The sequence below is a fragment of the Salmo salar genome, chromosome 18 (assembly GCF_965601325.2).
Source record: "Salmo salar chromosome 18, fSalSal1, whole genome shotgun sequence".
NCBI lineage: Eukaryota > Metazoa > Chordata > Actinopteri > Salmoniformes > Salmonidae > Salmo > Salmo salar.
The window spans coordinates 23803666-23830381 of NC_138308.1; the positions used below are offsets into that span (position 1 = coordinate 23803666).

At 44.1% G+C, this 26716-nt stretch overlaps 1 protein-coding gene across 1 annotated transcript in view; it reads left to right on the forward strand.

Annotated features, from left to right (window-relative positions):
- Positions 1-13497: 13497 nt before the first annotated feature.
- Positions 13498-26716, forward strand: part of LOC106577062 (ryanodine receptor 2) — a 77596-nt gene continuing 64377 nt past the window's right edge. Inside the window, exons 1-17 of the mRNA XM_082965459.1 lie at positions 13498-13650; positions 15998-16102; positions 16158-16172; positions 16212-16286; positions 16441-16519; positions 16679-16791; positions 17062-17185; positions 17334-17430; positions 17558-17632; positions 17907-18063; positions 18186-18350; positions 18529-18650; positions 20034-20217; positions 20358-20493; positions 20656-20751; positions 20966-21084; positions 21172-21305. Of these exons, the coding sequence (XP_082821585.1) occupies positions 13498-13650; positions 15998-16102; positions 16158-16172; positions 16212-16286; positions 16441-16519; positions 16679-16791; positions 17062-17185; positions 17334-17430; positions 17558-17632; positions 17907-18063; positions 18186-18350; positions 18529-18650; positions 20034-20217; positions 20358-20493; positions 20656-20751; positions 20966-21084; positions 21172-21305 (1949 nt within the window). The remainder of the gene's footprint in view (positions 13651-15997; positions 16103-16157; positions 16173-16211; positions 16287-16440; positions 16520-16678; positions 16792-17061; positions 17186-17333; positions 17431-17557; positions 17633-17906; positions 18064-18185; positions 18351-18528; positions 18651-20033; positions 20218-20357; positions 20494-20655; positions 20752-20965; positions 21085-21171; positions 21306-26716) is intronic.

The window sequence follows — 26716 nt, forward strand, 5'->3', positions numbered from 1 at the left end:
TACTTTGTATCAAACCTCAGTGGGTTTAGCCTGACGCTCATAGCCTGCCACCTGTGGAGCAGTTGGGATTTCCCAGTTGGAGAATGGGGGGAGGAGATAATCACTGTACTAAATGTGTGACTGTTTGAGACACTGTAACGTTGACAAGAGTAGTATACTTTGCACTTTGAAGTGAATCGATTGTTCAATAAACCCTTATCACTTATGTTTATTTTACTTTACATATTAAGAGAGTGCAGTTAAATACAACATCGTGTTTCTCTCTTTGGGGTAGAAATGTGGAAACTAGACTTTTTGTAGGCCTAGACTGTAAAAGCCATATTTCCATTTCTTACAGTTGATTAAAGTAGGCTACTGGTATAAGAAACTGAAACTGAAATTCAAAATTGAAACATATGGATACAGATGTAGGATCTTAATTTGATCACCCAGTTGCAGGATAACTTTCATGTGATGCAGGAAAGTTTAAAAAAGCTTCCACTTTCACATTTCAGACTTGATTTTTACCTACGAAAGATGTATCAACCCCTACAAAAAATGCCAATTCATTGTAATTCACATAATAAATCACATTTCCTTTTGCTGCAGGATTGTTTTCCTGCTGTAGCAGACTGGCTCAAATTAAGTTCCTACATCTGTATAATCAAATAAAAATTGTCTGTAAAATTCGATGTGAATATGTCCTACATTTGATAAGATTGGCAGGGCAAGGGCTGTCAATGGTAGCATTCCTGTTGGTAGGAGTTACTCTATGCTATGCAAATCAATCTAGGCCTAGATTTATTGGGTAGTGGAGTATGGGCCTGAAGGCACACACTTACTGTGTTGTGAATTCTGTAATGAATGTATTGTAATGTTTTTAAAATTGTTTAACTGCCTTAATTTTTTACAGACCTCAGGAAGAGTAGCTGCTGCCTTGGCAGCAGCTAATGGGGATCCATAATAAATACAAAATACTGTATGAGTGTGATTATGAGCCCAAAGAGGGCCATCATCATGTGTGTAGTGGTGCACCATTTCCGCTACATACAAACTATTTAATGTTGCTAAATACAGTTAGACATTAACTATAAAAATGTGTGACCCACACTGAAAAACATTTTCTTCAGCGTTTATTGATGCTAATGTCGCATACAGTGACAGTTGTTAACATATTAATATCTCAGACATATTCCCTGTAGCTCATTAAAACTGTTGTCAATATCTTCCTGCCTTTGAGAAATTTTTGTTATCAATCCAGTATGCAAGAAAAACTTTTCTTACTTGTATCTTGTCTATGTTTCCCAGGGGAGGGGTATGTTGCTTATGTGTGCATGCGCCCAGTGGAGTGCAGGTAGTAGTTTATGAATATGCATATACATTGTCGTGTCGCGATGGGGAGTTTACTTTGTAAGACACATATTCATTTTTTGAGTACTTTTGTGCCAACATGGCAATGTCCCACTAGGCACAGACATCAATTCAACGTCTATTCCACATTGATTCAATGTAATTTCATTGAAATTACATGAAAGCAACATTGATTCAATCAGTGTGTGCCCATTGGGGTAGGACAAAAATGGTGATAACGTAGTCTAGTTACCTGATGCCACATGTTTATACAGTGTATGGGGATAGTAGGCCTATATTCCACAAGCGCATGCTTTCTGACAAAGAGAGGTATTTAAATCAGTTAATTGGTTTCAGTTCTTCAGATGAGAAGGCCGGGAACAGACAGATGTGTGGTATGATATGTCAAGTTTGGTACAATTTATTTCGCTACAGGTTATTTGCAATGTCACACTGAGCCCAAGTGTCTTTCTTTGGAATACATATTTTTTCTCCTTTAGTATTGAGCACATGAATGCAATCTGAATGACTAGAAATGTAAGTTTACATTAAGTAAAATATTGTGACTTGCTTCAGCTCTTTAAAAGTATTTTTGTGTTAGTTGAAGAAGTTTAAAATGTTTTACTCAAGTGAAGCAGTGAAATAAAGTTAAACATTAAAATATCTGGTCTGATTACTTTGACAGACTACTATATCAACCTTGGTGTCTCACCTAACTATCTTAAGTTGAATCCACTAATGTAAGCTCTAAAATGACTAAAATGTAAAATGTACACTGCTCAAAAAAATAAAGGGAACACTTAAACAACACAATGTAACTCCAAGTCAATCACACTTCTGTGAAATCAAACTGTCCACTTAGGAAGCAACACTGATTGACAATACATTTCACATGCTGTTGTGCAAATGGAATAGACAACAGGTGGAAATTATAGGCAATTAGCAAGACACCCCCAATAAAGGAGTGGTTCTGCAGATGGGGACCACAGACCACTTCTCAGTTCCTATGCTTCCTGGCTGATGTTTTGGTCACTTTTGAATGCTGGCGGTGCTTTCACTCTAGTGGTAGCATGAGACGGAGTCTACAACCCACACAAGTGGCTCAGGTAGTGCAGCTCATCCAGGATGGCACATCAATGCGAGCTGTGGCAAGAAGGTTTGCTGTGTCTGTCAGCGTAGTGTCCAGAGCATGGAGGCGCTACCAGGAGACAGGCCAGTACATCAGGAGATGTGGAGGAGGCCGTAGGAGGGCAACAACCCAGCAGCAGGACCGCTACCTCCGCCTTTGTGCAAGGAGGAGCAGGAGAAGCACTGCCAGAGCCCTACAAAATGACCTCCAGCAGGCCACAAATGTGCATGTGTCTGCTCAAACGGTCAGAAACAGACTCCATGAGGGTGGTATGAGGGCCCGACGTCCACAGGTGGGGGTTGTGCTTACAGCCCAACACCATGCAGGACGTTTGGCATTTGCCAGAGAACACCAAGATTGGGAAATTCGCCACCGGCGCCCTGTGCTCTTCACAGATGAAAGCAGGTTCACACTGAGCACGTGACAGACGTGACAGAGTCTGGAGACACCGTGGAGAACGTTCTGCTGCCTGCAACATCCTCCAGCATGACCGGTTTGGCGGTGGGTCAGTCATGGTGTGGGGTGGCATTTCTTTGGGGGGCTGCACCGCCCTCCATGTGCTCGCCAGTGGTAGCCTGACTGCCATTAGGTACCGAGATGAGATCCTCAGACCCCTTGTGAGACCATATGCTGGTGCGGTTGGCCCTGGGTTCCTCCTAATGCAAGACAATGCTAGACCTCATGTGGCTGGAGTGTGTCAGCAGTTCCTGCAAGAGAAAGGCATTGATGCTATGGACTGGCCCGCCCGTTCCCCAGACCTGAATTCAATTGAGCACATCTCAATTGCCACCAACGCCACGTTGCACCACAGACTGTCCAGGAGTTGGCGGATGCTTTAGTCCAGGTCTGGGAGGAGATCCCTCTGAAGACCATCCGCCACCTCATCAAGAGCATGCCCAGGCGTTGTAGGGAGGTCATACAGGCACGTGGAGGCCACACACACTACTGAGCCTCATTTTGACTTGTTTTAAGGACATTACATTACGTTGGATCAGCCTGTAGTATAGTTTTCCACTTTAATTTTGAGTGTGACTCCAAATCCAGACCTCCATGGGTTGATAAATTGGATTTTCATTGATTATTTTTGTGTGATTTTGTTGTCAGCACATTCAACTATGTAAAGAAAAAAGTATTTAATAAGATTATTTCTTTCATTCAGATCTAGGATGTGTTGTTTAAGTGTTCCCTTTATTTTTTTGAGCATTATATTATTTTTGGAGTGTTGGGCAGTTAGATCACGTATTTCATCACAAACATCTACACTCAGACTACTATACATTTATTCAAAAGGAATTAGAAAAGGGGCACTCACCCTGGTACAGTTTCATTGCCATGGCCATTCATACTGTACTGAATACTGAATATCCACTGTTAATGTGGATATATTCAATAACAACCCATCACACCTTCCCTGTGGCTCAGCATGGTGTGTGCAACGCCAGGGTTGTGGGTTTGATTCCCACGGGGGGCCAGTGCAAAAATAAATAAAAAAATGCATGAAATTAAATTAAATGTATGTATTCACTACTGTAAGTTGCTCTGGATAAGAGTGTCTGCTAAATGACTAAAATGTAAATGTACTCTTTCTCTGCTGCTGATTAATTTCCAAGTATTTTTCTCACTTCCCCTATGTCAGATTATTACAGTACTACTGCTGCTCTACTTACTGTATGGTTTGAAACTTAACGTAATATTTTCTAATTATAATACACTAATTATTCTGTAATAATAACCAGCAACATGCACAGTTCAATTATTATTATTATTATTTTTGAAAAAGGTCAAACTGACACAATTATCCAAAATAAAATATCATCATGGCTGCCTCTCCCCAGTATGAAGTCAACACATGCATGCAATACACCCTCCAGATTTATGCTGCAATCATTTCATCAGATTATATATCAGTACCTCCAGGATTTCGCAGGGATTTTTGTTATATTTGCGGGCAGAAATGCTTGATTTTGCTGCTGCAATTCTGAAATTTTGCATGGCAATATGCAATGATTTTATCCAATTGTTGCGAAAATGTGCTGACGAGGGAAATAGTTTGTTGACGTGTGGGTTGATTGAACCATATATTGCGAGCCTTCTTTTTGTACTGCGGTGATGGGTCAGTTTTGTGCAATAATATTGAGATGATTTGACTGTTTTATGCAGAAATAGTGTGAGATTGGTAAAATTTGCACGCCCTCTCATTGAGATCGCAGAATCCTGGAGGCACTGATATATGATAATTCTGATTGATTCATACTATGACAGATCATCAGTCTATGAACTCTACGGGTTTGGAGAGGCACTTCTCACTATCATGCCTGTTGGTTTGTTTCTGTCACAATTATCTTTGTCTTCTGACGATAATGCGAAATCGTCATCTGAGAATGTAGACCAATACGCAGCAGGTGTGCAGTTGTTCATTTTGAACATTTAATTAAATCAAAATGAATACAAAAACAACAAACAAGAAAACGAACGATAAACTGACAGTCTGCAAAGCATAGGCTCAACACAGAACATTCACCCACAAATAACAAACACAAACACACCCTCATATATGGGACTCTCAATCAAAGGCAGATAGACAACACCTGCCTTCAACTGAGAGTCCCAACCCCAATTAACCAAACATAGAAACAGACATACTAGACAAAATCATAGAATACCTGAAAACCAAACAGTGCCCAAAAAACCCCGAAATACTTAAACCAAATGCCCCTTCAACAAAACACACCACCCCGAACCACATAAAACGAATACCCTCTGCCACGTCCTGACCAAACTACAATACAAATTAACCTTATACTGGTCAGGACGTGACAGTACCCCCCCCCCCCCCCCTTAAAGGTGCTAACCCCGGAAGCACATTAACAAAAATAACCCCAAGCAACACCAAAAAGAAAAATTCCCCCTTACTAAAGGGAGGGAAGGGAGGGTGGCTGCCGTCAACGACGGCACTGTGCTACACCCCCCCTCCCCAACCCACCTATCTCTGGAGGTGGCTCCGGCTCAGGCTGTTCCAGGCTGTCGGGGCAGTCTGGCAACTCGGGACAGTCGGGGCAGTCTGGCAACTCGGGACAGTCGGGGCAGTCTGGCAACTCGGGACAGTCTGGCAACTCGGGACAGTCTGGGCAGTCTGGCAACTCGGGACAGTCTGGGCAGTCTGGCAACTCGGGACAGTCTGGGCAGTCTGGCAACTCGGGACAGTCTGGGCAGTCTGGCAACTCGGGACAGTCTGGGCAGTCTGGCAACTCGGGACAGTCTGGGCAGTCCGGCAACTCGGGACAGTCTGGGCAGTCCGGCAACTCGGGACAGTCTGGGCAGTCCGGCAACTCGGGACAGTCTGGGCAGTCCGGCAACTCGGGACAGTCTGGGCAGTCCGGCAACTCGGGACAGTCTGGGCAGTCCGGCAACTCGGGACAGTCTGGGCAGTCCGGCAACTCGGGACAGTCTGGGCAGTCCGGCAACTCGGGACAGTCTGGGCAGTCCGGCAACTCGGGACAGTCTGGGCAGTCCGGCAACTCGGGACAGTCTGGGCAGTCCGGCAACTCGGGACAGTCTGGGCAGTCCGGCAACTCGGGACAGTCTGGGCAGTCCGGCAACTCGGGACAGTCTGGGCAGTCCGGCAACTCGGGACAGTCTGGGCAGTCCGGCAACTCGGGACAGTCTGGGCAGTCCGGCAACTCGGGACAGTCTGGGCAGTCCGGCAACTCGGGGCAGTCTGGGCAGTCCGGCAACTCGGGGCAGTCTGGCCACTCCGGCAGTTCAGGGCAGTCTGGCCACTCCGGCAGTTCAGGGCAGTCTGGCCACTGCGGCAGTTCAGGGCAGTCTGGCCACTGCGGCAGTTCAGGGCAGTCTGGCCACTGCGGCAGTTCAGGGCAGTCTGGCCACTCCGGCAGTTCAGGGCAGTCTGGCCACTCCGGCAGTTCAGGGCAGTCTGGCCACTCCGGCAGTTCAGGGCAGTCTGGCCACTCCGGCAGTTCAGGGCAGTCTGGCCACTCCGGCGACTGTTGACTGGCGGGCAGCTCCGACGACTGTTGACTGGCGGGCAGCTCCGACGACTGTTGACTGGCGGGCAGCTCCGACGACTGTTGACTGGCGGGCAGCACTGATGACGACTGTTGACTGGCGGGCAGCACTGATGACGACTGTTGACTGGCGGGCAGCTCTGATGACGACTGTTGACTGGCGGGCAGCTCTGATGACGACTGTTGACTGGCGGGCAGCTCTGATGACGACTGTTGACTGGCGGGCAGCTCTGATGACGACTGTTGACTGGCGGGCAGCTCCGGTGACTGTTGACTGGCGTGGCTGGGTTTACGCACTTGAAGGCTAGTGCGGGGAGCGGGAACAGGACGAGTCGGACTGGGTTGACGCACTTCCGGGTCCGCACGAGAGACAGGAGCTGGAAACCCAGGGCTATGGAGGCGCACAGTCGGTCTAGATCTTACCTCCTGCACAACCCGCCTTGGCTGGATGGAACTAGTAGCCCTGTACGAGCGGGGTGCTCGTACAGGGCAGACTGGGCTGTGCAGGGGCCTGATGGTAGCCGTGCGTAGAGCGGGAGTTGGGTAGCCTGGTCCTCGGAGGCGTACCGGCGACCAGATGCGCTGCGCAGGCATCCTCCTACCAGGCTGGATGCCCGCTCTAGCACGGCACCTGCGAGGGGCTGGAATAACGCGCACCGGACTGTGCGTGCGTATGGGTGAGAGTGCGCTCCTCAGCGAAACATGGCGCTCTCCACCCCATACGCTCCTCCATATAACCACGGGTAGCTGGCTTCCGGCTCTTTCTATGCCTAGCCAAACTACCCGTGTGCCCCCCCCAAAAAATGTATTGGGGGTGCCTCTCGTGCTTCACCCTCAGCGCGTACTTGGCCTCGTACCTCCGCCTCTCTGCCTTGGCTGCCTCAATTTCCCACAGCGGGCGGCGATAATCCCCAGCCTGGTGCCAAGGTCCGGCCCCGTCCAGTACTTCCTCCCAGGTCCACTTCTCCCGCCAGTCCAACTCGAAGTCCCTCTGCTCCTTCTTCTGCTGCTTGGTCCATAGTTGGTGGGTGATTCTGTCACGGTTGTCGTCGGTGAAGGAGGACCAAAACGCAGCAGGTAAGTGCAGGCTCATCTTGACGTTTATTTATTTTCAAAATGAATGCCAAAATAACAAACAAGAAAATGAACGATAAACTGACAGTCTGCAAAGCATAGCCTCAACACAGAACAATCACCCACAAATAACAAACACACCCTCATATATGGGACTCTCAATCAAAGGCAGATAGACAACACCTGCCTTCAACTGAGAGTCCCAACCCCAATTAACCAAACATAGAAACAGACATACTAGACAAAATCATAGAATACCTGAAAACCAAACAGTGCCCAAAAACCCCCGGAATATTTAAACCAAATGCCCCTTCAACAAAACACACCACCCCGAACCACATAAAACGAATACCCTCTGCCACGTCCTGACCAAACTACAATACCAATTAACCTTATACTGGTCAGGACGTGACAGTTTCCTCTCTCTCTCTCTGCCTGTTTGTCTGTTCATGATAGCAACAAACAAAGTCTTAACACATGGAACACACCTTCATGACCCATAATTAATGTGATGAAGTTAAAGACCTTAAAGCACTCAAATTTTCCAGATAGTTTGCCAGGAGTGGTGTGCAGGCAGTTTCCAAGAACCTTACTTACAGTCATTTGAACTTCTTTGAATAAAACTCTTGTGCCCTCTATCTTTCTGTTCTTGACTGGTGGCACATTAATTAGACAGTGATTGCGCAATTAATTCCTGTAGCTTGCAAATATTCTTGGCTTCAAAACATTCACTATCAGTTTTTCACACAGTCAGAACTACCCAGCATTAGCGTTAGATGGCCATTGCCCTCTGTTCTATTGGTGAATGTGGAATCACTGGAGAACAAACTGGATGAGCTCCTGTTCGAGGCTATCCTATCAACGGGACCTGAAAAACTGTAATATCTTATGTTTCTTGTGGCTGAACGAGGACCTGAATATACCAGTCAAAAGTTTGGACACACCTACTAATTCAAGGGTTTTTCTTTATTTTGACTATTTTCTACATTGTAGAATAATAGTGAATACATCAAAATGATGAAATAACATATATGGAATTATGTAGTAACCAAAAAAGTGTTAAACAAATCTAAATATATTTTATATTTGAGAATCTTCAAAGTATTCACCCTTTGCCTTTATGACAGCTTTATGACACTCTTGGCGTTCTCTCAACCAGCTTTATGATGTAGTTACCTGGAATGCATTTCAATTAACGTGTGCCTTGTTAAAAGTTAATTTGTGGAATTTCTTTCCTTCTTAATGCGTTTGAGCCAATCGGTTGTGACGATGTCTCGCTGGTTTTGCTATGCATTGTCAAGACCGAATGGCAGACTCTGGTAAGACGAAGGGAGTAGAGGCGTGTCTCTTTGTTAACAACAGCTGGTGTGTGATCTCTAATGTTAATAAGGAAGTCTTAAGTTTTTGCTCACCTGATTTAGAATACCTCATAATAAGCTGCAGACCATACTATTTACCATGAGAATTTTCATCTATATTTTTCATAGCTGTCTGTTTAACACTACAAACTGATGCTGGCACTAAGACCACACTCAAATAGCTGTATAGGACCATAAACAAAGAAGAAAATGCACATTCAGAGGTGGCATTTTTCATTGCCGGTGATTTTAATGCAGGGAAACTGAAATCCGTTTTATTACATTTTTACAAGCATGTCACCTGGTGAACTAGACAAAACCTCCAGGGGACAATGACACAACATCCCCAAAATGTCCTAAAAACGTCCTCGGGGACCAATCAGTAACTAGACAAAATTTCCAGGGGACCATGACACAACGTCTTTAGGCAACCATTTTGTGATGTGCCAGGGATGTCGTAACGACTCATTATTGCTTGCAGGGTATCGCCCTGTAGCACACGTTTATAGCTATGAAATTATTTGAAAGGCTGGTCATGGTTCACATCAACACCATCATCCCAGACACCCTGGACCCCCTCAAATTCGCATACAACCCCAACAGATCCACAGATGACGCAATCGCTATTGCACTCCACATTGCCATCGCCCACCTGGACAAAAGGAATACCTATGTAAGAATGCTGTTGAGCTCTCCCCGTAGATTTTGCGGTGACGTAGTGTCCCCATGAGTGACAGAACACTGAGCCAATCACTGAGCAACTAGAGAACATTACGAACCCCTACACTCTGTTTTTTCTGCTGGCTGCCCCACAACCACAGAAAGCACTGAGCTAGGCTGAAACACCTGCATTTTGAAGGTGCTTAACTCAAGAAAGCAAAAAAGAGACCATATTTGTATGCGGCTTTATTAACTCAAAAGTTTTTTGGTAAAACATTTTTTTACATTGTTTGCAAACTGATATGTGACATGTATCAATTCCAAAATAACATGCAAAACAGGCAATGACAAAAAAAAAGAAACGGTGGGGCTCAAAACAGGTGCGGTCACCCTGAATGAAGGGTTGCCACTGATAACAATAAATCATTTTTACAATATTTTAAGTGGGAACTTTTGCTGTGGCAAGTCTTATTCATTAAGCCTACTCTGCACTATTCAATACATCGTCTTGCCTCATGTGGTATAGGGCTACCTGTCCTATCACCTCCCTTGGCTGTCTGTGAGATATTGTGCGCCTTGACAATGAGAGATGTTTATGTTCCGCAAGAAAATGGGTGGCCAAACTATTGAGCAACAGTCATTTTAGCAGATTGCGCTTTTAATGCACGCAATTGCGCAGGTTGGTCGATGCCTATTTTTACCTGCCAAGCGCGCGCTGGGTCAGAAATGATAAGGCGCCACCCAATGAGCGTTGGTCAATCTCACTGATTATTTTTCAACCAGGCCTTCTACAGACAGTGTACTGCTTTACATATTCGGACATGGCTGAATCAGGAGAAAGCGAAGATGAAATCCAATTTCTACGTACGGTAAGTGGGCTAATACTACGGAGTATTTAACTCTGGTGGTGGCATTTGCGGCAAAGTTGGAAGAAGGTTGGGTTATGCAGGGAATCGATACGGTAGCCAGAAAAAGAAACATTTACAGGTGTATAATAATCACTGGTACTTTCGGCCACAATTGTCATGTGTAACGTTACATGCTTTTTTACATGTTAACCTTTTCCCACGGTCACTCACTTGTTTGAAAGTTACTTAGACAAATAAGAAAAGCCAAACCTTTGTTTTCATGATAGAGTTTTGAGTAGCAACCTTTAATTTTTTGTCTATTTGAAAGTTACTAGGCTGTATTGAATGGCTATTACTTGTCTTTAAAACTAACTGTGTGTTGGCTACCATGACATGCTTTGTTTGCTAAGGAAATAAGAGAGTAAAAATTACATAATTGTTACTCTCTCTATTGCTCTCCTCTCATTTGAGCGAATAACAACAACCATTACTCTCTTTTTTTGTCACTCTGACAAATTAATTGTTAACCTTTACTCCAAATTCAAACTCATTAACCTATTTTTGTAGAAATATATATAAAAAAAAAATTCTGTGCAACTACATGGGCTACAGTAAATTGAGCTTAATCATTTGTTCTATTTTTAACTGTATTTTCAACCACAGAGAATGATGGAGGCCTATCATTCTCTGTGGTTGTGAGTCTTCTCAGGGCTTGGTATCTCAGCCCTCTGATAAAGACATGTCACTAGTGGAGTGCTGGTTGATGCTGTGTGGGACACTCACATGCTTCGGTTGACTGGTGAGGGCCGTGGTGACAGGTACTGGTCAGGCATTTTGGTCTCTCAGCCCGTACTAAAAGTTTCTGAAACTAAGTATGCAGTTTGTTTTCATTATGATTTTTTTCAGCAGTGGTGGCAAAGTTGAGAGAACATTTGCCAAGGGGCTGAAAGAACATGTGCAGTTTAAAGCTAATTTCCTGCAATTCTACACATTTTGTCATGGCTTACGCCGTGTTCTTTCAGTGCCTTCATAAAGTATTCCAACCCCTTGACTTTTTACACATTTTGTTGTGTTACAGCATGAATTTAAAATAGATTAAATGGAGATTTTTTGTCACTGGCCTCCACAATACCCCATAATGTCAAAGTTGAATTAGGTTTTTAGAAATGTGTACAAATTCATTAAAAATGAAAAGCTGAAATGTCTTGAGTCAATAAGTATTCAACCCCATTGTTATGGCAAGCCTAAATAAGTTAATCAGTAAAAATGTGCTTAACAAGTCACATAATAAGTTGCATGGATTTACTCCCTGTGCAGTAATAGTGTTTAACATGATTTTTTAATTACTACCTCATCTCTGTACCCCACATGTACAATTATCTGTACAAAGATTCAACCACAAAGACCAGGGATGTTTTCCAATGCCTCGCAGAGAAGGGCACCTATTGGTAGATGGGTACAAATAAAAAAATCAGACATTGAATATACCTTTGAGCAAGGTGAAGTTATTAATTACAGTTTGGATGGACTATCAATACACCCAGTCACCACAAAGAGACAGGCGTCCTTCCTAACGTAGTTGCCGGAGAGGAAGGAAACTGCTCAGGGATTTCACCATGAGGCCAATGGTGAATTTAAAATGACTGTGATAGAAGAAAACTGAGGATGGATCAACAACATTGTAGTTACACCACAATATTAATCTAATTGACAGAGTGAAAAGAAGGAAGCCTGTAGAGAATAAAAATATTCCAAAACATGCATCCTGTTTGCAAAAAATGTGGGAATGCAATTCACTTTTTGCCCTGAATACAAAGTTATATGTTTGGGGCAAATCCAACACAACAGATTACTGAGTTCCACCATATTTTCAAGCATAGTGGTAGCTGCGTATGCTTGTAATTGTTAAGGACTGGGGAGTTTTTCAGGATAAAAAATAAATGGAATGGAGCTAAGCAACAGCAAAATCCTAGAGGAAAACCTGATTCAGTCTGCTTTCCACCAGACACTGGGAAATTAATTCACCTTTCAGCAGGATAGTAACCTGAAACACAAGGCCAAATCTACATTGGAGTAATTTACCAAGAAGACAGTGAATGTTCCTGAGGGTCCGAGTTACAGTTTTGACTTAAATCCACTTGAAAATCTATGGCAAGACAGGAAAATGGTTGTCTAGCAATGATCAACAACCAATTTGACAGAGCTTGAAGAATGTTGAAAATAATAATGGGCAAATGTTGCGCAATCCAGGTGTGGGAACGCTCTAAGAGACTTACCCAGAAAAACTCACAGATGTAATTGCTGCCAAAGGTGCTTCAACAAATTATTGACTCAGGGGTGTGAATACTGTATTTCTGGTTTTAGTCATTTAAGTTTACACTGAACACATTTGACCAACTACTATAATTTTTTACCATGTGTTTTGGAGTGGTGGCAATAATTTAGAAGTGGCGGCCCGCTGCTGTTAAATTAATATGGGGAAAAACGGGTTTGGCTGTGGCCCTTATCTCTGCTCGTAAAGAACTTGTGATGGGCCATGTTAGCCTCTCTGCCCTGACCTGACTGACTCTGCAATGCATGATTGAGGTCAGGATCCAATTCAGACTCTTTGAAAGCTTATGGGATATTGACGATTTTTTATTTATGGCCTGAGTGGAAATGGCATTCTTGACCCCAGCCAGCTCTGAGCCCTATTCCTTATTCAGTTAGGTCCCTAAGTGGTTCTTCTGTGCAGCGGGACTGATAAAGTCCAGAGGTTGCTGATAGTAGGGTGGAATGGAGTGTGTGGCAGGGGTCAAACAACACAGTGACACCTCAGTGGTGGCATCATGCCCTGGGCACTGAGAGGTGTTCCAGTCTGGCTGCTAGTCCCTCCTCTCTCCACAGTCTCTCAGCTATCCTTATATGGCTGTGACCTGATTCCCTTGGAGTGCACTTTAAAAAGGAGTTAACCACTCACTGTTATACAATGTTGAAATACTGTCTAAGTTCGTTTTACAGCATGAAATTATTTCTGTCAGTTTCATTGGATGTTTTTCAGGTGAAAACAACTAGCTCAATATTTATTAACAGCGATGTGGTCTACTATGTGCCCCTGCCTCTGTCAGAATGATGAGGTGGTGCTGCAGTGCATCTTCACATCCCAACAGGAGCATCTGAAACTGTGCCTGGCTGCAGAGGGCTTTGGCTGCAGACTCTGCTGTCTGGAGTCCACTTCCAACTGCAAGGTAAAGCTTCATCCCACTGCATGGTCTTTGGAATCAGAGAATGCCAGATCAGAGGATTGATTTGATTTTGATTTGATTTGATTTGGATCTCTTTTAGTCCCCATTTGGACTAATCTTCCAAGAGTCCTTAAACATTAAAATACAATTTATATATATGAACACATTTTCACATATAACACACTATTACAAACATACATAATATACTAACATAATGAACCAATAAATACTCAATCTAAAAAATATTGATTCTTCATCTACTGTAATCCCACAACATTTCTGTGTATTATATTTAAATCGTTTTAAAATAATGTTTACATTTATATATTGAAAGTTTTCTGGTTTGCTCAGTTAATTTATTCAATTTCTTTATTGCTCTAAATCGAAATGTTCTTTTGTCTATTTCTCTTTTCTGTCTGGATAACGCATAGATGTGGACAATCTATTCCTAGTATTTACGGAATGTCTGTCTCTTACCAACTGATTACCGTTGTGAATAGAACTTGGCTGTTTTAAATTATGTATATTATGAAATAAAATAAGCATGTTTTTTTTCAATTATCTTGTCGATTGATGACCAACCAAGAACATTGCGCATGACTGCAACAGAAGAACCATATCTCCACCGTAAAACAATCCTTTCTGCTTTGTTCTGTGCAATCTGCAGCTTCCTAACTTCACTTGATGATGCATTTCCCCAGACCATAGAACAGTAGTTCACCTGACTCTCAATTAATGCTTGTGTTAATAGCTTAAGAATCTTCCCTGGTAAATATTTAGCTATCCTTCTGATTATGCATGCTGTTTTAATATTTTTTTTTATACATAGATTAGTTATTTGAGACAACCATGATAAGCAGTTATCTAGCTGCACTCCCAATAGTTTGGTTTCTGCCACTTCTTCAATTTATACTCCTCCCATACTTAATTGTATCCCATGCTGTTTTGGCCTTTTCGTAGTGGAACAGACCAACATAACATTGGTTTTCTTGGTGTTTAAAACAAATTTGTTCTGGCAAACCCACTCCCTGATATTCTCCAAATCTCCTTGTAAAGCTTGCTGTACCTGTTGAACCGATTGTCTTGCTGCATAAATTGTAGTATCATCTGCAAATATAGTAGCTTGAGTTTCAGCTAAGGCATAGGGAAGGTCATTGGTATATATTAAATAAAGAAGTGGCCCAAGGCAGCTGCCCTGCGGTATTCATTTACATTACATTTACATTTAAGTCATTTAGCAGACGCTCTTATCCAGAGCGACTTACAAATTGGTGCATTCACCTTATGATATCCAGTGGAACAACCACTTTACAATAGTGCATCTAAATCTTTTAAGGGGGGGGGGGGGGGTTAGAAGGATTACTTTATCCTATCCTAGGTATTCCTTAAAGAGGTGGGGTTTCAGGTGTCTCCGGAAGGTGGTGATTGACTCCGCTGTCCTGGCGTCGTGAGGGAGCTTGTTCCACCATTGGGGTGTCAGACTGGGCTGAGCGGGAACTGTGCTTCCTCAGAGGTAGGGGGGCCAGCAGGCCAGAGGTGGATGAACGCTGTGCCCTTGTTTGGGTGTAGGGCCTGATCAGAGCCTGAAGGTATGGAGGTGCCGTTCCCTTCACAGCTCCGTATTCCACAGTTTAACACATGAGGGGAAGAAAATGAACCATTGATATAGGTGGACTGTTTCCTGTCAGTTAGATATGACTGTACCCAATTCAATGCTACCTCCTTAAAACCATAATGCATTAATTTTGTCTAAATTATTTCATGATCCACTAAATCATATGCTGCACTGAAATCTAAAAATAGTACACCCACAAACTTGCCATTATCCATAGCATTGAGCCACTGGTCAGTCATGTCAACCAATGCAGTGGTAGTGGAATGTTTTTTGCGATAAGCATGCTGATTGGCTGTAATCAGATCATTCTTTTCCATGTACTCCCATATTTGTCTACTCACAATACCCTCCAATATCTTACTGAGTGTAGGGAGTAGACTAATTGGTCGACTATTGGCAGGAGTAATGGGTTCTTTGCAGTCTTTCGGAATAGGACACAGTTTCACATGCTTCCATACATTTGCAAACATCCTCTTTTCCAGTGACCAATTAAATATGTATCTCAGTGCAACTGCAATCTGGGGAGCAGCACAGCGAAGCAAAAAATTGTCCATAAGATCATAACCTGTAGATTTCCCATCGGGTAATGACTTCAATAGGTTTAACACCTCCTCCACTGACACCGTTTGCAGACTAAAAGAGCAGATCTTGTTGCTCATAATATGATCATCAATCCATTGGTCAACTCTTGATAAGAGTCTGATTAATCAGGAGTGTGTGCACTGTGTTCCCCAGAATGTTCCTCCAGACCTGTCGGTGTGTTCCTTTGTGCTGGCCCAGTGTCTGTCTGTCAGAGCTCTGCAGGAGATGCTGGCTAACAGGGAGGACCAAGCAGCAGGGGTGAGCTCACAGCTTGGGTCTCATTCTAGCCTAACTATAATGGATTTCTGTAAAGTCATGGTTCATGGTTGTGTTTTAATAAGAGCTGTAGTTATGTTGTGTTGTGCAGGCTGGTCAGGGAGGTGGTCATCGCACCCTCCTCTACGGTCATGCTGTACTGCTCATACACTCCTACAGCAGGATGGTGAGCTTTCTCAACCAATCACAGTATCTCTCTGGAGAAGTAAGACTTTTCATTTTGGTTGAGGAAACCTGTGTGTTTGATTATGCCGTTTATTCCAGTCATAAGGGCTTGTTCAAGGTTTAAATGGACCTTTCTACATTTTCTTCTTCTTCAGTATCTTTGCTGTTTGTCCACATCCCAGTCTTCGACAGATAAGCTAGCATTTGATGTTGGTCTGCAGGATGATAAAACAGGTATTTCACATCATTTTAAAGATGTGTTCCAGTGCTTGGTGGAACATCAGAAAGTGCTTGTTTTGATGATGTTTAGATATCAATTCAGTAGGCCTGTGAGTAGTATGCCCTTTGTTCTGGCAATCAACCACATTCCATACAAATTACCCGTGTGTCCAGGTGAGGCATGCTGGTGGACAATTCACCCGGCATCCAAGCAGAGGTCAGAGGGGGAGAAGGTCCGTGTCGGGGACGACCTCATCCTGGTCAGTGTGTCATCTGAGAGATACCTGGTGAGTGGCCAGAGAAGTGCATGAAGAGATATAATGAGATGGCAGACAAGGCATGTACCCTTCAAAGAGGAGAGAAATAGCTAACGTGCTAATGTTTGAATAAACTTCAATAGTGTCTGAAATAGACCCCAGAATAATAGCAGCCACTTTATGGATGGTTATTTAGAAATGGTTTCCATTATGTGAAATCCTTGTTAATCCTGATCTCTCTTGATTCTCCATAACTGTCATGATCTTGTTAAGGCTCTTGTCTTGGTTGTTTCCCTGCAGCATTTGTCCTATGGGAGTGTGATAGACAATACGAGTGAAAGTGGCAGTCTTATTGTGGACGCAGCCTTCCAGCAGACCCTCTGGCGAGTCGCCCCCATCTGTTCTGGGAGTGGAGTTGCTCAAGGCAGGTTGCCTCTTTCTGTCATTACAGAGAACACAACCTAAATGCACATTACAACCCCTGCCATTTTGGAAGTGTACTGTATATGGGATATTGTTACGTGTTATTTCTTGATTGTAATCCTTGACTTTCCTTTGTGTGCTAATCATAGGGTATCTGAAGGGCGGGGACACATTGAGGCTGCTGCATGGACACACAGACGAATGTCTGACTGTCCCGTCTACAGACCAGGGGGAGGAGCTACGCAAGTAAGTCCCAGAGTCACACCCATACACACGACCAAGCGTTTTGATTATTTAAATGCTCCCAATCATTCACTCATGCAAGCCTGTACTCTCTCATCGCTCACTCTCTTGCTCTCTCTCATGCCCCTAGAATGGTGCACTACGAGGGTGGAGCAGTGTCGAGTCATGCCCGCTCTCTCTGGAGGCTGGAGATCCTGCGTGTTGCGTAAGTCTCTCACATTTTTGTTTCATACCCTTCATACACTGATTTTCCAAATCCACCTCATAACATGCAGGCATGTGTATCTGTGGTCATTAAAGATACGCTCACTTGTATTTGGTCAGGTAGAGTGGTAACGGTAAGATGAGGCAAAAATAATCATAGGATTTGAGTACGGACAGCATTCTTCCCTCTCCTTACCGCTGCTGCCATAGCTCCATGCACTTACTGCATACTGACTGAGCTCTAGCTGACTGAGCATAACAACTATTTCCAACAGCTGGAGTAGTAGCCACACACGCTGGGGTCAGCCATTCAGGCTCCGCCATGTCACCACAGGGAGGTACTTGAGTCTGACCGAGGAGAGAGGCCTTCACCTGGTGGACAGGGAGAGGGCCGACGTGAAGTCCACATCCTTCTGCTTCCGACCCTCCAAGGTCTGAGGTCAAATGCCAAATTCATAGTTTTTTGCCTACCCCAAATACATAGGCCAAATCTGATAACCAGCGGTGTCAATTGTTGATGTTGATCAGAATTACATTTCCACATCACTCTTTAGGAGAAGCTAGAATGTGGCCCAAAGAAGGACACTGATGGTATGGGTGCCTCAGAGATCAAGTATGGAGACTCCTTGTGCTACGTCCAGCATGTGGACTCTGGTCTGTGGCTCACCTACCAAGCCATTGATGCCAAGTGTGCCCGCTTGGGAGCGGTGCAGCGCAAGGTAATAGAATATATTTTTCCGGTGCTCATTTCTGCTGAATTTCATCACACTGTAGGCTTACTCAGTATTTGAGTCATTGCTTGGACATATGCGTAGCTTTTAGTTGTTGACTTTTTTTCTGTTAAATGTGTACTGTATTGTGTTTTATTGTCACATTGTCCTATGACCTTTTCTCCAGGCCATTATGCACAATGAGGGTCACATGGATGATGGTCTGAGCCTGTCCCGTTCTCAGTGGGAGGAGTCCCACACGGCCAGACTCATCCGCAGCACCGTCCTCCTCTTCACAGGCTTCATCAGGTAGGCCATCACACAGCCCTCTAGGAAACCTGGCTAACTGGGTTCCCCCAGTGAGGGATTTAGCTGAGGTAACAGTGTGATTGGTTGAGAGTGCAGAGTGTAAATGATGGAGCCATTGTGTAGTTTGTGGACATTTGGGCTCGTATTAGCAAGGCCTGGACAAAGAATCTATACATTTGGAAATTTAAAATGTTTTAATTTAACTTCTATGGGCTACGTGGGACGCTAGCCAGTGAAATATCAGGGCGGCAAATTCAAAAACAACAAAATGTCATATTCAACTTTCTCAAACATACAACTATTTTATCCCATTTTAAGGATACACTTCTCCTTGATGTAACCACATTGTCCGATTTCAAAAAGGCTTTACAGCGTAAGCAAAACATTAGATTATGTTAGGAGAGTACATAGACAAAAATAATCACACAGCCATTTTTCAAGCAAGGACATGTGTCAATAAAACCCAAAACACAGCTAAATGAAGCACTAACCTTTGACGATCTTCATCAGATGACACTCCTAGGACATTATGTTACACAATACATGTATGTTTTGTTCGATAAAGTTCATATTTATATCCCAAAACAGCATTTTACATTGGCGCGTGATGTTCAGAAAATGTATTCCCACCAAAACGTCCGGTGAATGTGCACATCAATTTACAAAAATACTCATCATAAACGTTGACAAAATATATAACAATTATTTAAAGAATTATAGATAGACTACCCCTGGATGCAACCACTGTGTCAGATTTTAAAATAGGTTTACGGAGAAAGCACATTTTTCAATATAGCTCAGCCATCACAGTATTTTAGCTCAGACATCTTTATGGTATTTTTAACATAAAATTGCGATAATATTCCAACCGGACAATAGCATATTCATTCAAGAAGAAAAAGAAGGAACGGCGTGCTCGCTTGACCGCGCATATCCAATCCCTTTGTTGCCAGGCAGACCACTCAGTAACTGAGCTCCTATTATCTGCCCAGTGACAGGAAAATGCTCAAACCACTTTCTGAAGGCTGTTGACAGCCAATGGAAGCCTTAGGAAGTGCAACGTCACCCCACAGACACTGTAGTTTCGATAGAGAATCAAAAGAAGAACTACAATTCTCAGACTTTCACTTCCTGCTTGGATTTTTCTCAGGTTTTTGCCTGCCATATGAGTTCTGTTATACTCACGGACACCATTCAAACAGTTTTAGAAACTTCAGAGTGTTTCCTATCCAATCTACTAATAATATGCATATTCTAGTTTCTGGGCCAGAGTAGTAACCTGTTTAAATTGGGTACGTTTTTCATCCGGCCGTGAAAATACTGCCCCCTAGCCCAGACAGGTTAATATTTCCTATCTTCTCTCAAACTCCTCTCTTGTTTTAGGAGACTTGATGGTCTCAGTCAGCAAGCGAACATCCCCTCCTTCAACCTGCCACTGGAGATAGTGGCCCTAAGTTTGCAGGATCTGATTGGCTACTTCCAGCCACCTGGGGAGGGGCTAGGACATGAGGCTAGGCAGAACAGTGTGCGAGCTCTGAAGAACAGACAGAATCTATTTCAAGAGGAGGTAATAGTGATTTCTTTAGCCTTGAATCTATTGTCTCCAGAAGTGGCATGACAAAATACGTTTTCTGCATCTGTATGGTTCAAGGATGTTTTTGTTCGGAAATGTGCTACTTTATCTCTTGATATCTCTTTCTCTTTCAGGGGGTCATCGCTTTAGTTCTTGACTGCATTGACCGTTTACACCTATACAGCAGTGCCTCTCATTTTGCTGCAGCTGCTGGGAAGGAGGCAGGTGATGACTGGGAGAACATCCTCAACTCCTTCTATGAACTACTGGGTGAGAATGACCCACTCAGCATCAAATACTCTCTGTATAAGAACTTCATGCACTACCACCCCACATTCGAGTGACTTTAAAAATGATGCATGGGAAATCTGTACAGATCTACAAGTAAAAAGTCATACTTAGTTTCATCCTTTGTTTTATATTCCCCTCCAGCTGTTCTTATCAGGGGAAATCGTAGGAACTGTGCCCAGTTCTCAGGCTCCCTGGACTGGCTGGTGAGCAGGCTGGAGAGACTGGAGGCCTCCACTGGTAAGTGCATCATTTTGGGGTTCTACTTTTACCCATGACCTCTTAGGACAAGAATGGTCCCTTTCAGAATAACCACATGACTTCACGTGAAAACATGTGTTTTTGGAACACTTCACATGTGATCACGTGAAATACATGTGTTTTTTCCGTAAAGGGGTGACACACATTAGATTTTACATGTAGATGTTGCCACTAAGTTGTGTCTGTTGTGTAGGTGTCCTGGAGGTTTTACACTGTGTCCTTGTGGAGAGTCCTGAGACTCTCAACTTTATAAGGGAAGGACACATTAAATCCATCATCTCTCTACTCGATAAGCATGGGCGGAACCATAAGGTACCATTTCTCTGTTAAATAATAGTGTTTTATTGAAATATGAACCTGATTTATTGACATATTAACCTGTGTATGGTTCTATCCCAGGTCCTGGATGTGCTGTGTTCTCTCTGTGTGTGTCATGGTATGGCAGTGCGTTCCAACCAGCATCTGATCTGTGATAACCTGCTACCAGAGCGAGACCTGCTTCTCCAGACTCGCCTTGTCAACCAGGTCACCAGGTACACAACCATTATTCACCCTCTGACTCACACTGACATTTCCATTCGTTAATACATACAGTTGAAGTCGGAAGTTTACATACACCTTAGCCAAATACATTTAAACTCAGTTTTTCACAATTCCTGACATTTAATCCTAGTAAAAATTCCCTGTCTTAGGTCAGTTAGGATCACCACTTTATTTTAAGAATGTGAAATGTCAGAAAAATAGTAGAAAGAATGATTTATTTCAGCTTTTATTTCTTTCATCACATTCCCAGTGGGTCAGAAGTTTACATACACTCAATTAGTATTTGGTAGCATTGCCTTTAAATTGTTTAACTTGAGTCAAACGTTTAGGGTAGCCTTCCCACAATAAGAATTTTGGTCCATTCCTCCTGACAGAGCTGGTGTAATTGAGTCAGGTTTGTAGGCCTCCTTGCTCACACACGCTTTTTCAGTTCTGCCCACACATTTTCTATAGGATTGAGGTCAGGGCTTTGTGATGGCCACTCCAATACCTTGACTTTGTTGTCCTTAAGCCATTTTGCCACAACTTTGGAAGTATGCTTGGGGTCATTGTCCATTTGGAAGACCCATTTGTGACCAAGCTTTAACTTCCTGACTGATGTCTTGAGATGTTGCTTCAATATATCCACATAATTGTCCTGCCTCATGATGCCATCTATTTTGTGAAGTGCACCAGTCCATCCTGCAGCAAAGCACCCCCACAACATGATGCTGCCACCACCGTGCTTCACAGTTGGGATGCTGTTCTTCGGCTTGCAAGCCTCCCCCTTTTTCCTCCAAACATAACGCTGGTCATAATGGCTAAACAGTTCTATCTTTGTTTCATCAGACGAGAGGACATTTCTCCAAAAAGTACGATCTTTGTCCACATGTGCAGTTGCAAACCATAGTCTGGCTTTTTTATGGCAATTTTGGAGAAGTGGCTTCTTCCTTGCTGAGCGGTCTTTCAGGTTATGTCGATATAGGATTCGTTTTACTGTGGATATAGATACTTTTGTACCTCCAGCATCTTCACAAGGTCCTTTGCTGTTGTTCTGGAATTGATTTGCACTTTTCGCACCAAAGTACATTCATCTCTAGGAGACAGAACGCTTCTCCTTGAGCGGAATGACGGCTGCATGGTCCCATGGTGTTTATACTTGCGTACTTTTGTTTGTACAGATGAACGTGGTACCTTCAGTTGTTTGGAAATTGTTCCCAAGGATGTGGAGGTCTACAATTTTTTTTCTGAGGTCTTGGCTGATTTCTTTAGATTTTCCCATGATGTCAAGAAAAGAGGCACTGAGTTTGAAGGTAGGCCTTGAAATACATCCACATGTACACCTCCAATTGACTCAAATGATGTCAATTTGCCTATCAGAAGCTTCTAAAGCCATGACATAATTTTCTGGAATTCTCCAAGCTGTTTAAAGGCACAGTCAACTTAGTGCATGTATATTTTTGACCCACTGGAATTGTGATACAAAAACAGCTTCTGTGAAAGTGTCACCAAAACACCTTAGTTCGTTACATGTAAATTGTGACTATTAGTTTGTGAAACCAAATCATGACATTCTGTTGATTAACCATTTAAAATTCAGAAATGACAAGGGATGTTTTTGTGGTAGTAAACTACCTTATATTTTAAAATATATATTTTTTATTTTTATTCCTTCTCACCACCCGTCTCTGTTTCTGTCAATTCACCATTAGTTAAGAAACCACCTGGTGAAGATTTTCCCTTTCTTACCCTTGATATTCTCTTTTTCCATTTCAACACTTGACTGCTCTTCATCTTCTGAGCTCTCAAAGGCAGATTCACAAGCAACGTCTCTGTCACTCACACAGGTCTTTATATTTTCACCGCTCTCCTGTTCCTTCTCTCTGCTATTAATGCTCCCGCAGCAGTTGTCAATCTTCCTCTCCTTAAATGTTCTCCTGCTTTGCTTGGTCCCCCTATCTCCTCTCCTTCATTTTCATTACTTTTTCTCCATCCATGCAAGGCTCAGATGCTCCCTCCATCTCTCTCACCATCACTTATTTCTCTAGAGGTCCCAGCCTTTTCTTCTCTCATCTCCTCCGCCATTTTCTCCATCTCCAACCTCTTTTCTTCTTGTACCCTTTGATTAGAGGGAACTCTACATCTCTTTCTGGAGATCATCCCTCTTCCTGCCCAACTCCCTCTTTATCTTCTTCTCCCTTTTTAGTTCCTCTCTCTCCATTTCTGCCCTCTGTCTCCCTGATCTCGGCAATAGTCTCAATTTCCCTCATTCTCCTGTCTTCTCTGTCTCTTTTCCTCTACCTTCCTCTCTCATTCTGTCACACTTTCCTCCCGTCCCACCAACTCCTTTCTCAGCTCGTCCACCATCTACAACCGACAGGGAGCACTCACTCTCGTAGTGCTATTGCTTATGTTTTGTAGTCTCTATAAAATTAGAATTACATTGTGATATTGCACTGGGTCATGTTGCCATAGACACTTTTTTTCTACAGTTACTTTTTCAACAAACTCGTGACAACGTTCTGATATAATGTTTGATAACCATGACTATAGTTCTGTGCAGCATTGTACACCTCATAAAAATATTTAAGGGATAATCAACGATGGTCTATGCGTTCTCTGGAACATAATGAATGACGTGGAGTGGAACCAACCTTCCACGGAGATGTATTATTTTCCAGACAACGCATAGAGCCCTGAGTTGATTATCCCTTTTATACCATAGCTATAATTTAACACATTTGCCACTAGAAATGTGTTCATTTGCAGGTAGAAACGTGTTCAACATCCACTGAAGTAGCTAACAAGTTTCTAGATAGTGACAGTTGTTGCCTTGGTTACCAAACAAACAGACCTGCTAGTTTAGCTAACCATCAATCAAATGGCAATAATGTTTACAGTTTTACTTTTGCTTTCAAAAGCAGCTTAAACATAGAACAAGTATGAACTATAGCCATTGAATTGTGCCGTGCAATATACCGTGCGTTATAGGGAAATAATGCATGCTCCAAAATGCCCTTCAAACCAATCAGAAATGAGTATTCAACAATGCCATGTTATAAAATGATGATATTATATGGTACACATATCAGAGATGTCGTTAAAGTAATGATGACCATACCAATACAACCAATGCCAGTGACCACATATTTACATCCTTTACCATCAAATATACAAAGATGAGCATTTGATTGAAATTAGTTATCATATTTTGATCATTTCAATATGATAATATGAAACCATGTGGTTAAGGCAATAGAAAATGCTATCAGGAAGAGAGCAGAACTGCTGTTTTCCCACGATTAGAAGAATTGTTGTACATTGAGTGCTTGTCAGAATGCATATTTTCCTCCCTATGGCACTCGTAACTTGAATGCCCCTCGAGAGGAATATTTCTCTCATAGAACACACAACAAGCTGACTAGGTAAGTAGATCAACTATTCTACAATAGGGTTGTCAGATTTGTTTTATTCATTACTCGTTTTGTTTGCAGAGGAAAAGTAAATGTGGACTGTTGTAGCCACTTCAAAGTGCGCCTCGGCAGAAATATTTGTGAATGTTCTATATTTTTTTGCCATGGTGTCAATGATTTTGCAATGGCACAGCGCCACAGCTAAATGACTGCAGCGGAAACACTGATTTTAGTATTATTTCATACCAGTGTTTGATAGTTAAATACTTTTTCAGTACCAACATGGAGTGTCTCGCTAAATTTTTATCAATGAGTACTTACTCTATTACTCTTTGTTGCTCTGTACTGGATATTGCCAGGCTATGGTAATCAGGATACATAGCTATCTTTATGGTTTCTGCTCTCTGTTGAAAGAACTGACTGAATGCCGTTTCAACTGATGTGTCACGTCCTGACCAGCAGAGGGAGTAATTGTATTAGTTTTGGTCAGGGCGTGGCAGAGGTCTTTGTGTTTTGGTATGTGTGTCTACGTTCTGTCTAGCTTTGGTTTTCTATGTAGAGTTAATTGGGGTGGGACTCCCAATTGAAGGCAGGTGTGTTGAGTTGCCTTTGATTGGGAGTCCTATATTAGTAAGGTGTGTTTGTCTGTGTGTTTGTGGGTAATTGTTTTTGCACTGCGTTTGTATGCCTGTAAAATGTTCCTGTCGTCGTGAGTATTGTTTATTGTTTTCCCTGTGGATGCTTTGCATGTTTTTTTCATTAAAGAAAGATGAGTATCCACATTCCCGCTGCGCCTTGTCTTCTCTCCTCTACGACACATGTGACAGAATTACCCACCACAAAAGGACCAAGCAGCGGAGGAGGAGGGAGCCACAGGTGAACAGCGTTGATGGATGGACTTGGCAGAAGGAGCGAAGATTCTGGGAGGACAAGTTAAGGGAACCCCAGAGGCAGCCCCAATAATTGTTTTTTGGGGGGGGGCACAAGGGCTGTTTGGCGGGGCGAGATTGGAGCCCCAGCCCAGCTCCCCGTACCCTTGTAGGGCAGAGACAGACTGGACAGGTCCCGTGCTTTGGGGTTGGGGCTGTGGTGAGGCCTGGGATTTTCAGGCCGGTAGGCACAGTACCAGCGCCCCGCATGTGCCAGGGCGAAGTAAGCATCGAGCCTGAAGGGGTGAAGCCAACCCTGCGCTCAAGACCGCCAGTGCGCCTCTACGGTCCGGTGTTTCCCGCTATACGCACTAGCATGGAGGTGCGTGTCTCCAGGCTGGCACGTCCAGTACCAGCCCCACGCATCAGGCGTCTAGTGCGTCAGCCCAGCCTCGCCAGTCAAGAGTCACCTGAGCTGCCCGCCAGTCAAGAGTCGCCAGAGCTGCCCGCCAGTCAAGAGTCGCCAGAGCTGCCCGCCAGTCAGGAGTCGCCAGAGCTGCCCGCCAGTCAGGAGTCGCCAGAGCTGCCCGCCAGTCAGGAGTCGCCAGAGCTGCCCGCCAGTCAGGAGTCGCCAGAGCTGCCCGCCAGTCAGGAGTCGCCAGAGCTGCCCGCCAGTCAGGAGTCGCCAGAGCTGCCCGCCAGTCTGGAGTCGCCAGAGCTGCCCGCCAGTCTGGAGTCGCCAGAGCTGCCCGCCAGTCTGGAGTCGCCAGAGCTGCCCGCCAGTCTGGAGTCGCCAGAGCCGCCCGCCAGTCAGGAGTCGCCAGAGCTGCCCGCCAGTCAGGAGTCGCCAGAGCTGCCCGACTGCCCGGAGCCGCCAGAGCTGTCCGCCAGTCAGGAGTCACCAGAGCTGCCCGACTGAGCTGCCCGCCAGAGCGGCCCGCCAGCCCGGAGCCGCCAGAGCGGCCCGACTGCCCGGAGCCGCCAGAGCGGCCCGACTGCCCGGAGCCGCCAGAGCGGCCCGCCTGCCCTCCGGCCCAACCCGAGCGGCCCGCCTGCCCCCCGGCCCAGCCCGAGCGGCCCGCCTGCCCTCCGGCCCAGCCCGAGCGGCCCGCCTGCCCTCCGGCCCAGCCCGAGTGGTCC